Below are 14,794 nucleotides of genomic sequence, written 5' to 3'. Positions count from 1 at the left end.
TTGCAGACATGTTGTAAAATGTCAGAGATTCACAGTGCAATTAATTTAGAGTAGTGCCACAGCGCATTTAGTTCTGACAAGAGAAGACAAGGAACGCAATATCTCCCCTAGCTGTGTTTTATGATTTTTACACAGAATTATGTTTTCTTTTTTTTTTGGAAACTAGTGTGTGTGTTCTCTCTTTTTTATTTATTGTTTGAAAATGAGATTAATTTGTTGTAATTATAATGTCTGCCTATATACAAGCTTTAAACATCATTCAAGGAAGCCATCTTGATACAAAACATGTAAATGTAAAGGTCGACTATAATATTTTGTTTAAAAGTCATTTTGTAAAAGCAGCTGTTACTGATAACTCTTTGAAACCATTAGGGAGCTTGTGATGGATTCTTCTCTTGTGTTGCTGTGGTTCAAGTCCATATAATTCATGTGGATATCGCCGACAGAGAACGCACAGTGTGTGCAGCTGCAAAGGGCTGTGAGTAAGCGATAAAGGCAGAGTGCAATAACGCTCAGATGACGGACAAAGACAAGAAGCAGGAGCACGCAGAGATTTATATCACATAAGGTTTCATAATGACCATAGAAGCAGCAGCACATGATACAACATGATCCTTCACAGTGTTTTCAGTTGTATCTGAGATGTGTAGCTGTGCCAGATGCCCTTCCTCCTTGCCACTTTGTGAACCATGTGAATGAAGTGGTTTACCAGAAATACAATGAAAAGTACAACTGAAAAAGTGTTTGTACTGATTTAAACTGGTGACCCTCATTGAACTAAGTAAAACATGGTCCTGTGAGTTAGATTTGTTTGGGTGTTTTCTGTTTTTCTTTATAAAATATAGGATTTGTTTTGTTTTTATCACCACAATACGTTTGTGTGGGTTTTATCTGCTTTTTTGTCAGTAGCTGTGAAACTGGATTATAGAATTTGTATTGAATATCCGACCTCTCAGGCGTGCGTGTGCATTTACAAAGGCACTGCAGAGAAGACGTTTGTTGCACCAGCTTCCCGTTGCTTGTCCATGTTGTCTGTTGCTCTCATTCCTGCTGTGAAGCTTTGTTTTTTCTCGATATCCCTGCGTTGTTTTATCCACGAGGGCCGCACATCACGCACATCACACACATCACACAGCGTGGTGAGGGTTTGTTTGTCTTGTTTACTGGATGTTATCAGCATGGACAGAGTCTGAATCATTGGTCCTCTAATGTCCACAGTCTCCTTACAATCTCTTCAGAAACACTTGTTTGATGCCTTTTACAAGCGTGGCCCAGAGCCAGAATCAAGCTCCGTCTGCATCGCCGTGATGGTTATCAGATAACTCAAATTGCTTTGCTTAACTGGCACTGACTCGTGATAAACCTCTCACATTGAGGCGTTCATCTTGTCGATCTCACATTTGAGAGCAGAGTTGTGTTTTTCTCTATCAGACCTATTAATCTCAAAGAACAATCTAGTATGGGATGAAAAGATTGGTGGTGAAAGGGGATAAAAAAAAAATATTGACTTGAACAACCTCTGCCAATTAGTTATGTTGTCAAACTGAAGTCAAGGGGTAAATGTTTTTTCTTTTTTTTCTTTTAAAGGAATAGGCTACTGTTTTTAAATACTGAGATATGTTCTTAGACAAACTGATATGCAGCTGTCTGGTCTTTACGCGTGCCCTCAGTCACGTAAACAGAGCACAGACGGTGTTAGCATATACCTCTCCTCTTCTCATCTATGGATCCAAATGGAGGTGAGAAGTTAGAAGCAACCAAGAGATGACAAGGTAAATATATACCAAAACAAAACCGGCACATTGGTCAGCTAGCACAACTGTCCCTGAAATTTTGCAAAACAATCTTCAGATCTTTTGATCTGGCAAAACTGTAACTATTGATCTATCGATCTGGTTGGATGCTTCCTTTGAAAACAAAATGTTCTAGTTTCAAAAGCATTAGAAAGCTTCTAACTCTAGTGAAATGCACTGCGTTGTTTAAAGTGCTGCATTAGCAGAGGTGTGAGCAAAATAGAAAAAAGATGGTGATAAATGGGAAGTAGTTTGACCCCAGCCCAACGGCGCCATAAGACCTCATAATGTACAGCACCGATAAAAAGACGGTTTTAAAGTATTACTTTTATGAAGAGCTTGCACATCTGTCATTTGACTCATCCCTCAGAGACAGGAGAAATGAAAATATCTGGGGTTATTTTTCCACTCGCATGCTTGAATTATTGATGCTTAAAAATGGAGAGCTATCCCTGATCTTGGCTTTCAGAGTTCAGGATCCAAGAGCGTTACAACCACTTCTGATAGCTGATATCAGGGACAACGTGAAACTACTTTTACCAGCTGTTGTAGATGCTTAGACACAAGAGTATAGGGGTCAGAATGGGGTGATTGTGTGAGTTTCTGCAGGCTAAAGGTTTGATGACTCTTGTCTTCAGGATGAAGGATTCCAATGAGTTTTAAGGCTCTGATAATGTATTGTCTAGCCATTCTTCCAAAGCAAGCTTTGTGGCACGAACAGCAGCTCCTGTGGCCTATGGTTCGTGTAAATTAAGGCTCTGCCTCAGTCAGTGCATCACTCCTTCACCCATATTATTCATATGAGGTGACCTTTAGTTTCAGCTTTATCTTTTTGTGTTAATAATTTACATGCGTAAACGTATTTCCACTGCAGTTTCACCAAAATGTTGTATTATAATTTTTCCAATGGTTGTGTTGTTGTTTTCTGTCCTTGAGCTCATTTTCTGCGCTATTACTGCATGATGCCCTTTCAAAAACAATTACAGGCAATCAGGACATGTGCAAACAGCACATTAGTCATGAGAGATTTTGTTTTTGTTTCCTTTTATTGATGCATGACTCTTTATCGTAATTGGATGCTATTCATTTCCCTACACACAAAAAGTTGCATAATGCACCTACATACATTAAACTGGAAATGTTGGTGGTGAATCATTTTGCCTGTGTTCATCTCCATCTATTTATTAATGCTATTTGCCACAGAAATGTTTTTGTTTCTAATCAGCCGTCCATACTTAAACTCTAAATCATAGACTTTATGTAAGTTGATTGACTAATTCTCACTGAAAAGACAATGAACGCTGTATATTATGTACAGCATTTGCATTAATTAAAGTTTTGGATATTTTCAGTCCAGCTGCTCGACGTTATGAAAACTGTGTCGTACTGCTCATCTAACGATTTATAAGTAACAAACACTGCAGCAGCAGTATTGTCTTTCTGATGTTGACATTTACAGGTACTCTCTGACGCCGTTTGGGATCTGTGGTCTGAAATCCAGCCTCTGTCCTAGAGAGGGCATCTTCCCTGGCCTACATACTTGTCACTTACTGTTAACTCACGTGAGCATGAAGCCATACAGTGGACATGCTCACTCAGCACACATAACCTTCTGCAATATTAACACCAGAAAAAACAGATGCACCATGTTGTCGAGGCCTGCTCATTAGTGCCCGCAGAACTTTGACATATACAGTATATGAACACAATAGCACAATGCAATGTGTTTTTGTCTTAATGGCATAGCTATTGAAACAAATATTATTTGACTCACACAATATTGTTCTCATGCCCCTAGAGGCCACAAGTGCCACTGCAGGTGTTGTTGCAGGGATATTGTACATTCAGTTACACAATGGAGAGCTTTTTTTTTTCACTCAAAATTGGCTGTAAATACTGTTTAAGTGCGCTAGCCCATAGTTAGCTTTGCCCGTTAGCCTGTTAGCTTCTTCTTCGTGATTCCATTAGTGTGTATTGGGACCTCTGACCCGGAGGGTCCTTAGGAAAAGGATTTATTAAGGTAAACAAGTTACTTGGTACGGCTTTAATTAATTGAGCATTGATTGTTTGTAGTTATTTCCCCCATATTTGTCTTAGTTTATATCGGTGCAGTGGGTGATAGAACTTGGACTACCTGAGAGACATTATAGCCCCTGGTCTGAGTCTGACAATTAATTTGAATATTTTGCACAACAAATGTGTTCCAAATGATGATGGGGAGAAAAACAGATCTGCATTTTCCTGAGTCATATAATAGACCCTTATCCTTTCCTTTGCTCTGGCCCAGCAGTGGCAAACGATTGTATCAGACAAGTGACACATTTTGCAAGAGACATTTTTGTGCCCTTCATTCGCTCGCTGTCAATCACGGTGCTCTTTGAATCTGTAAGTGTTTGGCATTGTGTTACTTTTGCAAAGCCTTATAATGTTGCTTCCTCCCCTGCACTGATATAATGCTATCGCACAACAGCAAAGGTTTAGGAGGAAGTGTTCATGCTCACACATTCAGCACAAACCAACTCTCTCTGTAGCAGACATACTGCCGTGGTTTGCAGTTTGTCAAGAGAGTTGGCTGAAGAAAGGAGGAGGTGCTGCAGTTGTCCAGATTTTCTGTGCATTTTAGTGAACAGTAGACCTGCAGTATATCATCCTTGTGAATGGCTCTCGATGCATACTTATGAATACATAAATGTAAGAACTCATACAATGTAGGTTCACAAATAGGTTACATTAGGTCACATTACTAATCACAAGTGTAAATCATAATAGTTTCTCTTTATTAAGTCCTCCCAAAACTTATGGAGAACTCATTAGTTTCAGTTTTGGATACCTGCACAGGCTGCTAAATCAAATGTTGTATGCTTTATGTTTATATATCTTTCTAAAATGACTCAATAAGAGACTGGTCCGCCCCACTGATGCATTAGAGATGCCTCTGTCACGCAACTCACTGTGTACATATGCACCTTTTATTTATAGCCTCCCCAGCTCTGTGCCGCTGCTGAAGATGCTAACACTACAGTTCATTCAATCATTCACTTCTGTATGACTTTGCCTCAAATGCTGGATTCTCAGGTTATTTATAAGAACGTGGCTCAGGTCAGGGGTTCTTGGAAGTACAATCCATCACATTGTGTAATCTTTAGAGATACCAAGAAATTAAGTTGTTAACATAGAGCTCCATTCGCTGCATGGAATTAATAATTCAGTGCTATCGTTTTCTGTACTATGAACATGATGCTGTATCTATTCGTCACTTACAACGGGTACAAAATGCAGCGGTAGTCCAGGGAAGTCTGCGTGTGGATATGTTAGACATTTCTTATTACCTATTGATCATGTGGTCTCATGTCATGCATCACGCAATTCTTTTTCGATATTGTTTTTGTTTCTCTGACCTCCTGTCAACTGTGTAATCAGTCCCTGTTGGTCAAAACCTGTTTTGGTTCCACGTCTTAGGTAGAAGTACAAGCTATAAGCATCTACATGTGCAAGTGTATGTCTGTATGCTCTGGTGAATGTTGTAAACCATAATGAGAACTGCTGGGAATTTGTATGTGTCCTCACAGATGTATCCAGTGAAGTGCACCACAGCAATCAGAGAGTGTGTAAAATGTATTTAAAAACCTTACATACTATTTTTGTTCCCAATGGTTTAAGCATTCATGTAAGTTTACATGATTTTAAAGATAGTTGTTGGCTTGGCCGCTCCTCTGTCTGCTCAATACTTTTCTTCTGCCAAGAAAGGACCTGGTAATTGTACGCCAAGATAGAAATGATACAGTATGTATGGGATGCAGAGTAGCAGTAAGGTCATACCTGTCTATCCCCTTCGCTTTCTTCATTGGAAAGCGCCGCGACTGTTGTTCCCTGTAGTGCACTCTGCTCTCATCTGCCTCTGTCTGTGACACAAAGCACAGTCATTCCCTTGGTGTGTTGTGAGGTGTAAGTCCACTACAGCTGGCTCTGTGCCTACTCTGCTCGATACAACCAATCCTATTTTATCCACAGATTACATCCAATCCTTTCTCCCACTGTGCTGTGGATTGAACCCTTCCCCAGATGAAACACACTGGCTCTGACCTACTCTTAGGACATGCCCAGTGTGCATGTAGAATAAGTGATTACTTAATCTCAGGCTCTACAAGAATCATCGCAAACCACAGCAAATATTTTAGATTTACTTATTTACCTTGATGATGGTAGTGTGGTCACTTCTATTTTCAGGCCCTGCTCCAGGGATGATGTAGACCTCATTGTCGTGCAAATATATTTGTTGCAATATTTCAGTTTATATGTAGCTTACTTCAAGGTGTTTTGATTTCCCCAACTAAAACCATGTACAATTGGATCCCCCCTGCTGTCAAGATGACTCCCCTGGTGAAAAAATAATAAATATATATGTATGTATAGTAAGTGTGAAACCCGATAGTAGATTACAGAATGGCATTCTGGTTTGAACAGGTTCGACCTGGAAGTGCTAGGTTGAAAGGATGAATGTTCTTCAATTTATCTGAACGTCAGGTTGTTCAGGTGGATTGCGTTTAATTGATGTGAGTCTTTATGAGCCAGCTCTGTGGTGCGCTTATGACTTGTGAGAGAAAGGTTTTCCACGCCAAGATGTGGCCCTGCGTCTGCAAGGGCTGATGTCTTACTTGACTTCTGGTCAGGCAGAGTTGAAGAAGCCGCTCGGTGTGGGGCCCTGTCCCTAGTTCAGCTGAGCACTGATACGTCACGTAGCTGCACCCCAGCTGGTAGTTAGACGCTCGTAGTTGCAAAACGTGAAGTTAGAATCACATCATACGACAGGCAAATCTTCAGGTTTTTGGTTGTCTCTGTGTGAGACAAAGAAAGGTCAGGGGTCAGGCTGCTTGTGGTAAAGCCATGCTCTCCTCTCCAACTCTCTTTCTGAACTCCTTCTCCTTCGTTATTCGACCTGCCTCTGTTTTTGAGTTACGTGTCACCCAGGGTTTATACCGGGGGCGGTCCATCGGTTTCAGAATCTGAACCGATTCAGTCGTAACTCGATATGATCACGAGACGAGTCCCAATGGGAGGAGTATGTTAAATGTCATTTTAAAATAATGCAGTACCAACATCACAACAAAACTTATTACACTATGTACATCTTTGTTGACCATGGGAAAGAAACATCATTAGCACAGATCATGTTGAGTTGAGTTCATTCTCCCTGTTTCACTGAGATATTTGAAATCAGTCTTTAGAGAGTGATGTTAAGTCCATCCAATGGCCATTAAAGATTTTGGTGGCTCTGAAAAGGTCTCCTGGAGTCTACATTCCTGGGTGGTGAAATCAAAAGATTGGTTGATCTCAGTTTTCATTGTCCTCAACTGTGAGTTAAATCTGACTTTAATCAATCATCCATACCATTGTTTCACTTTACAGAAAATAGTGGCTCAGAATTGTGTGTAAGACCCCTTGGAGTGGATTTCTTATCTGTCCTTTGGTACGCCGTAACCATGGCAATGGGGCAGCATAGGACAAGACATCACACGCTTCACTAATTATCACCTTAAACTGTATTAAAAACATTAATGTTTCAAAATGTATCTTTTTAACCCACCTCTGTCACAGACACAGATGTTTAAATGCTGCTCCTAGAAACCATAAACTCCCCTCACTTGGTCAACTATAATAGAGAATTCACTATGACAGTGAGTGTATACCCTTATAATGTTGTGTTACCACAGTTATCATCACATATTACACTGACTGAACATGTATAATTCACTTCCAATAGTCTGATATAATGCAGCTCTTTAGATAGGTGTCGGGTATTGCAGTAGTATATGCAGTAATTTGTCATGACTATACTTTCTATTATAGCCAAACACACACAACAGTGTCAGGATTAAGACACGATTTTCCTCCAAAAGTCCTGACATTACCAGAAGTCCTGCTGTGGGTGCATGTGTGAATTTGGCTGTTGCATCATTGCAGTTTGCGCCGCAGAGCTTTATTGCAGAGTATTGTGTGTGATGCTGACCCTTCTCTTCTTTGTCTTTTCTCCCAGGAGTTTGCTGCGCTGACCAAGGAGCTGAATGCCTGTAGGGAGCAGCTGCTAGAGAAGGAGGAGGAGATATCAGAGCTGAAAGCTGAAAGGAACAACACGAGGGTGAGTGAAGAAACTGTATTCAAGGTCAAGCAAAGACTCACAACTGTAGAGAACAAATAACATGACCGTAGATTATTCATTATTCATTCATCATTACAATAGATTGTATCAAGGAAGTAGATTTACTGAATGAAGACATCGACAAAAGAACTTGAAATAATCGCGTGTGCTGGTATTTTTTTTTTGGGTAGTTTCTGCCAAATGGAGTTTGCACCGCACTTTTTAAAGCAGTACTAAGTAACTCTTGCCCCTAGAGGCCATAAGCGCAACTGCAGGTGTCGTAGAAAATTACGATTTTTTTAACTTATTTATTGTCTTGGAGAGTAAATACTACGCTGACAGGAAAGGCGAAGGGAGAGAGGGATATTGTGCATCCAATTATACAATGGAAATATTTTTTTTCACTCAAACTTGGCTGTAAATACTGTTTAAAGTGACGTTAGCCCGCAGTTAGCTTTGCCCGTTAGCATGTTAGCTTCTTCTTCATGATTCCATTAGTGTGTATTGCTTGCTCCGGTCCGGTCAAGTTGCAAACATGGTTTTCTGGCCAGAGACACTAGGGGGAGATGAAAGACCCTCCAATCATCCCATAAACACTTGTATTACCCACAGAGGGACTACGGAAAGGATTTATTAAGGTAAACAAGTTACTTAGTACTGCTTTAATAATAGTGCTACAGCGGGACCCATCGATATATATTCTCTCTCTCTCTCAGGACTTGGACCGTGTTTAACTCACAGTGGGAGAAATAGTTTGTAGTTTGTCCTGCAAAAGCTTAATAACATGCAAAAGGCTGCGTGCGGTGTTAATGTAGAGAAGAGGAGAGCGAAGAGAGTGAGCGCTGCTTGTAGCACACGTCTCAGCTAACCCCCTTTATTTCCTAAGCTACGCACTCAGACGACCTTGAACAACACTGTTGTTGCACCAGGTTGAAGATCGGGCCCTAAAAGTGTGTATATGTGTACCTGTTTGAAAATTGTAGCTTTTGTCAAGTTGTCATCCTGTCATAGATAAATGTTAGCGTGTCAACCCTTCAGAATAGTGACCCAAATCACAGTGGGTCAAATCATAATTAAAATGGGTATCATTCTATTGAATATTGAAGCCTTAGATGTATCTATTCATTGTTGTGGAGAGTGTGCATACTTGGTATCTTGTAGCAAAATGTTGAAAGCCTTGGCAGTAAAGCTAAGAGATTTAATATGTTACCCACCCCGCTCTCCTCTTAACATTAGCATTTTTGCCATATTCCGCCAAGTCAAGCTATTTCCTTTTCAAAAACTGTTATTTAGATGTATTGTCTTTATGAAGTCTTGAGGAGTTTAAGTTAAAAAGCATAGCTCAAGAAAAAGTCTTCTCCGTCTCACTTGATTATCACTTCCAGTTCTCTGGTTTTTATTCACGCAGGCTCTAACTAATCTTTGTTTAGATGCTGATCTGATTTTACAGACAATACTGAAGTCTTATAAGACATGTACAACAATTAATGGATTGTCCACTGAGAGCTACCAGACAGCAGGCGGCCCAGTGACAGCAAATAAACATTTCACATTACTCAAAGTGCTTACCGGTATTCAAACACAGGCCTATAACTCATTCAGCAAGCCTTGTTACACTGATCAGTGAAGAGTCATCAGTGACATTATTATTATGTTAAACTGACATGTTCTGCTTATTAATATTCACATACAATACTCAGACAGGCATTTTGAGCCTTCTTTTAATCTTGATCAAAGCCTATTTTGTAAATGTGAAGTGTGACCACAACACTACAATTTTACATGAACGGCATATCTGACTACTGTTCCTTACTTTTCCTTTTTGTGTGTCTCCCTGTAGCTGCTGCTGGAACATTTGGAGTGCCTTGTGTCCCGACATGAGAGGTCTCTTCGGATGACGGTGGTGAAAAGGCAAGCGCAGTCTCCCTCAGGGGTCTCCAGTGAGGTGGAGGTCTTGAAAGCTCTCAAGTCCCTGTTTGAACACCACAAAGCCCTGGATGAGAAGGTACCAAATCAGTCACGGCACCATATTAACTAATCACATGCATATTTTGTACAGTACAGTATTCAAGCCCTTTCACTTTTTCCACATTTTCTGCTAGTACTACAGTAGTTAAGACAGTGGCAGAGTTTCATGGCTTGAGTGGAAATGGGCAGAGCAGCTTTAATTAGAGTGTGTTGCGTAGTAACACATTTCCTTATGTGTGTGAGTTTTGAGAAGCACAGATAATGTGATAATCGAACAGACTATAAATAACAAACACAGTTAAAGGAATCTGCTTTGCTTCTAGGTACGAGAACGATTGCGGGTTTCACTGGAAAGAGTGTCTGCGCTGGAAGAGGATCTCACCGCAGCCAATGAGGAGGTAGGTCACTTTTAATATATATCCAGCATTGTACAGTACATGATTCCTCTACGCTTATGAAACAGTAAATACATGAAACACAGTGAGTCGTATAGTCATCTTACCGTAGATGCTTAGGGTTTCTCCACAGTGTTCCCCCAGCTACTTCTTACAAATGATCACTTCTATTGTGTGAGAGCGAGAGGGGCCTGTACTAGCTCGCAAATGAAGCCACTTCACAGCCTGTCAGACATGCCACTCCAATACCTCAAGCACCATTTTAAAAAGGTTGAGGGTTGAGGAGAAGGTGAGATAATACAAACAACCGGCAACATAGAAATAGCAGATGCTGTGGTTAATAAAAATGTTAGGATATACAGTAGTTGTGGGCAAGAGAGAGAAGGTACATGCCACAACTCGATGACTGCAACTGACTGTGTGCATTATTGTAGCAAGTACTTATGCGTAATGAATGTCTGTTAATGACAATATAAGTTTTGTGTTTATCAGCCTGGCATCAGCAAATCACAAAGGCTAGACTTCTTAAGTGATACAATGTGCTCTGAAAACAACTTTGTCAAACATTGTACTCATACTTTGAAGTTATTCGCTTTTGTAAAAGAAAAACATATAACTCAAATGATGAAATTACTGCTGTTTGTCCCATGACTGACTGCTGCCTTTGTGATAAGCCTGTACTTCACTAGTCATCCGAGTCCTATTAGGAACCAGCATGTGACGATGTTAGTGTTCATTATGTGAGCCTACAAAAGCACATTATAGCAACCTCTTCTGTTGTGCGGAGACGGCATTCAACTAATAAGAATGAATGAGAATTAAAGCGCAAATTATCCTGCCAGATTTGTGAAACATCTTTACAAGAATGTTTGTTGCTGTGTGAGACATTTGAAAGAACATCGTATTTTCTGTTCTGGGAAAGAAGTGGGTTGTTTTATTTCATTTGTTTGTTTATTTCGGTTGGGACAGTGCATGTTAATGAGCACACATGGGACTCATGCATCTAAACACGCCAGAATTGGATCACACACACACTCTCAAACACACCCTCATTCATTCTGGCTTATTGTACATGGTTTTAATGGGAGGGGAAACACAGTGCCTTCACAGGCACGAGGAGAACATGCAAACTTTACTCAGAAAGACAGAATTTATTTATATATATATATAGGCCCAGGATAGAACAGAGTGGGGAAGCACCAGCGCTGACTAATTGTATATTGTCTGTGCTGAAGGAAGCAAATGTCGACAGGCCTCCATCTCAATGCAATGCTACGCTATGCTATGCTTATGGGTTTCACGTTTTTTTTTAATCTTGTGATTGTTGTCCTGCAGATAGTGGCCTTACGAGAGCAGAATGCACACTTCCAGAGGAAAGTGGCAGCTGGAGAAGGAGACGACTTACTGGAGGGCACTGACGCGCAACAGAAAGTTCATGGCAAGGTACGAGCTTACAACAGCTCCAAGAATATGTCTTTAGTCAAATCTGACGTGCACAGTATACATAATCACTGTCGCCCCCATGTTATTGTTAGATCATTAACGTTGCTCTTTCTCTGACGTCCGCCATGGAGTCATCGTTACATGGTGACCTCATTCTCCCTCTTTATGCAGAGTCACTTACGGTTGTACAAATGATTGAGTCGTAGATTTCCCACATTGTGCTATGCAACTAAAACATTTTTTGATGTGAACAAAAGGTTTCAGCATAAAGTGAGAGCTCACAATGTCAGGAAATAACGACATTGTGAGTTCTCACTTTTTGAAACCTTTTGAATTTGAATTGAATATTTTACTTCAAGCCGTATAAACATAAGTATAGACAGTGCACAAAAACAGGTACATAGACAAAGGTACATGCTGAATCTGTCCAAAATCTTTACATTTCATACATTGTTCCATTGCCCCTATAACAATAAAATTTTAATATTTTAGCTCAAAAAGTAGTAGGAAGAAGACGTTATGGGGGAAAACAAAACCATTGAGACAGTTTTGTTTTGAAAATACAAATGCTAAGTAGTGCCTATACTGACACTTGATGGTATGGCAGGAATCAGTTCTTCTGTACTGAGGGGCAAGTAGTAGTAGATCAGTTGCACATAAATTAACCTGGCAAGCCATATTGTTTCAAGTAATATCAGATACACAGATAAGTGTGTTGAAATTATTCTGTGTAGGCCAACATTCTCTCATTGAATCTCATTTGATCAAAAAGTGAGAAATATTATGGACATTTGCATTTGACATCTTTCTGACAGAGGATATCCAACGGTCTGGAGTCGGCCCACGAGGCGAGTCAGGTGGTGGAGCTGCAGGACCTCCTGGAGAAGCAAAACTATGAGCTGGCACAGATGAAGGAGCGCATGTCCTCCCTCTCCTCCCGAGTGTCCGAGGTGGAGCAAGAGCTGGAAACTGCCCGCAAGGACCTGATTAAGTCTGAGGAGATGAACAACAAGTACCAGAGGGACATCAAAGAGGTGACGCAGCACACTGGCACCGACAGCGCTCTTAAGCACATGAGTCAGGGAACAACAGAATCAAGAGACACTTCAAAGAGGGCTGGGCCTGACCTAAATGGGATTTGCATAGGCTAACACATATTTACTGTACGCATTATGCACATTTTTGAGAAGGGTCTGAATGCAGCCGATGGAGGGGCGTGGACGTCACCTCAGCAGGACAACGCTCGCTTAAACTAATCCAAACTAACCCTAAACCTAACCTTAAGGATAGTGCAGTTTAATAAAGGCAACTCATGTCTCTGAAGGCCGTAAGCGCCACAGCAAGTGTCGTAGCATGTTGTGTTTTTGCTTTTTACTCATTAAATGTCCGTGAGAGTAAATACTACGTTGACAGAAAAGACAAAGGGAGAGAGGGGATATTGTACATATTGCCACAGTCCAATTACACAATGGAGATCATTTTTTCACTCAAACTTGGCTGTAATTACTGCTAAAGTGGTGCTAGCCCACAGTTAGCTTTGCCCATCAACCTTTTAGCCTCTTCTTCGTGATTCAGATTAAGTGTGTATTGCGCCTCAGACCCGGAGCAGGGAAAGTTGCAAGTGTGGTTTTCTGGCTAGAGACACCAGGGGGAGATGAAAGACCCCAAAACATCCCTTTAACACTTGTATTACCCCCAGAGGGACTACGGAAAGGATTTATTAAGGTTAAGAAGTTACTTAGTTGATTAGAAAATAAATCCCGTGACTTTCCATCAGCTGCATTTAGACCCTCTTGACAGTTTTAGTTAATAATTTTTGTGCTGGTCCCATGTCTGAAGAAAAAGAGAAGGCTGGATCATGTTCATTGACAGATGGTTGTGACAACCCTAGAAAGGAACAAGTTAAAGCAGAAAGAGAGCAAACACATTGATTCCACTGTTTGTTTGGTTATTACTGCTTGATTGCTTATAGAGATGAGTTGATTCCATGTTGCCCTTGGCGGGAATAGCTATTGATTGTTAGAGATCTATTCCCCTGTGTAATGATTGTGGTCCAGCTACATTATGTGACCATTTCAGATTATCATGCACAATGGTTCCCCATGAAGAAAACATTCAATGTCATTCACTCTTTTAAGGAGGTTTCCCAAAAAGTTGATTTTAAGATTTTGTTTTCTTTTGTACATTCAGGCTATGTGTCAAAAGGAGGACATGGAAGAGAGAATTGTCACCCTTGAGAAACGTTACCTGAGTGCCCAGCGAGAGTCCACCTCTGTGCATGACATCAATGACAAACTGGAGAACGAATTAGCCAATAAAGAGGCCTTCCTCCGACAGGTCTGTATACAGTTTAAGATGTTTAACAAAAACATTAATAACATTATACAGCATTTACATGTCTGTGATTATTTGTCAGTTTTCATGATGTGATGGTTTGACTGAATATGCACCAGCACTTGAAGTAATGTTACTTTAAATGGAAAGTTGCAGTGGTGCGCAGAACATATCCATTCCCTGGTCCACGCTAGTCTAATAATTGCATACTGAGCTGCCAGTGGTGGTGGAGGCAGTTCTTTAAAAAAAAAAAAAAAAAGAGTTAAAACTGCCCAGAGACTTCAGTGTTGCATCTGGCACAAAAATATAGGACACTGGTGTGCAATGGCACGCAGTCCTGCATTTTGTGCTCAGCAGTAGACACGGCTGTATGTGTCTATTGTTGATCAGCTACTGTATAGCTGCATTATGATGTGCAGACATGTTTCTTGGCGATGCTTATGAATAATCAACTGATTGCCAAATGGGCTTTTGATTAAAAAATTGAGTTTGCCTTGTGTACGAAATGCGCGGTGTGAGTAAAGTTGCCTTGCCTTGCGATATTACAGTAGAATACAACATTATCTGACAGCAGATGTGACAGCTGTTTAAGATATACAAACCAATTATGTGCATTTTGGCTAATGATAAAAAGTTTTTTTTATGATGTTTCATGATTATTACCAGGGAAAAAAATCTTGCTTTAAATCTTGTTTATATAAAATCTCCTACACAATGACACCAAT

The 14,794-nt window shown here is 40.4% G+C and overlaps 1 protein-coding gene across 5 annotated transcripts in view; it reads left to right on the top strand.

Annotated features, from left to right (window-relative positions):
• Positions 1 to 14,794, top strand: part of ppfia2 (PTPRF interacting protein alpha 2) — a 78,542-nt gene that overhangs the window by 47,649 nt on the left and 16,099 nt on the right. For all 5 annotated transcript variants that reach the window (XM_079582206.1, XM_079582207.1, XM_079582205.1 and 2 more), the window contains 6 exons: positions 7,828 to 7,929; positions 9,770 to 9,934; positions 10,221 to 10,295; positions 11,628 to 11,735; positions 12,551 to 12,769; positions 13,926 to 14,072. In XM_079582206.1, the coding sequence (XP_079438332.1) occupies positions 7,828 to 7,929; positions 9,770 to 9,934; positions 10,221 to 10,295; positions 11,628 to 11,735; positions 12,551 to 12,769; positions 13,926 to 14,072 (816 nt within the window). The remainder of the gene's footprint in view (positions 1 to 7,827; positions 7,930 to 9,769; positions 9,935 to 10,220; positions 10,296 to 11,627; positions 11,736 to 12,550; positions 12,770 to 13,925; positions 14,073 to 14,794) is intronic.

This window comes from Gobius niger, assembly GCF_951799975.1.
Source record: "Gobius niger genome assembly, chromosome: 2".
Taxonomy (NCBI): domain Eukaryota; kingdom Metazoa; phylum Chordata; class Actinopteri; order Gobiiformes; family Gobiidae; genus Gobius; species Gobius niger.
The sequence above is the reverse complement of the archived record's forward strand: the minus strand, read 5'-3'. Positions and strand labels throughout refer to the sequence as shown.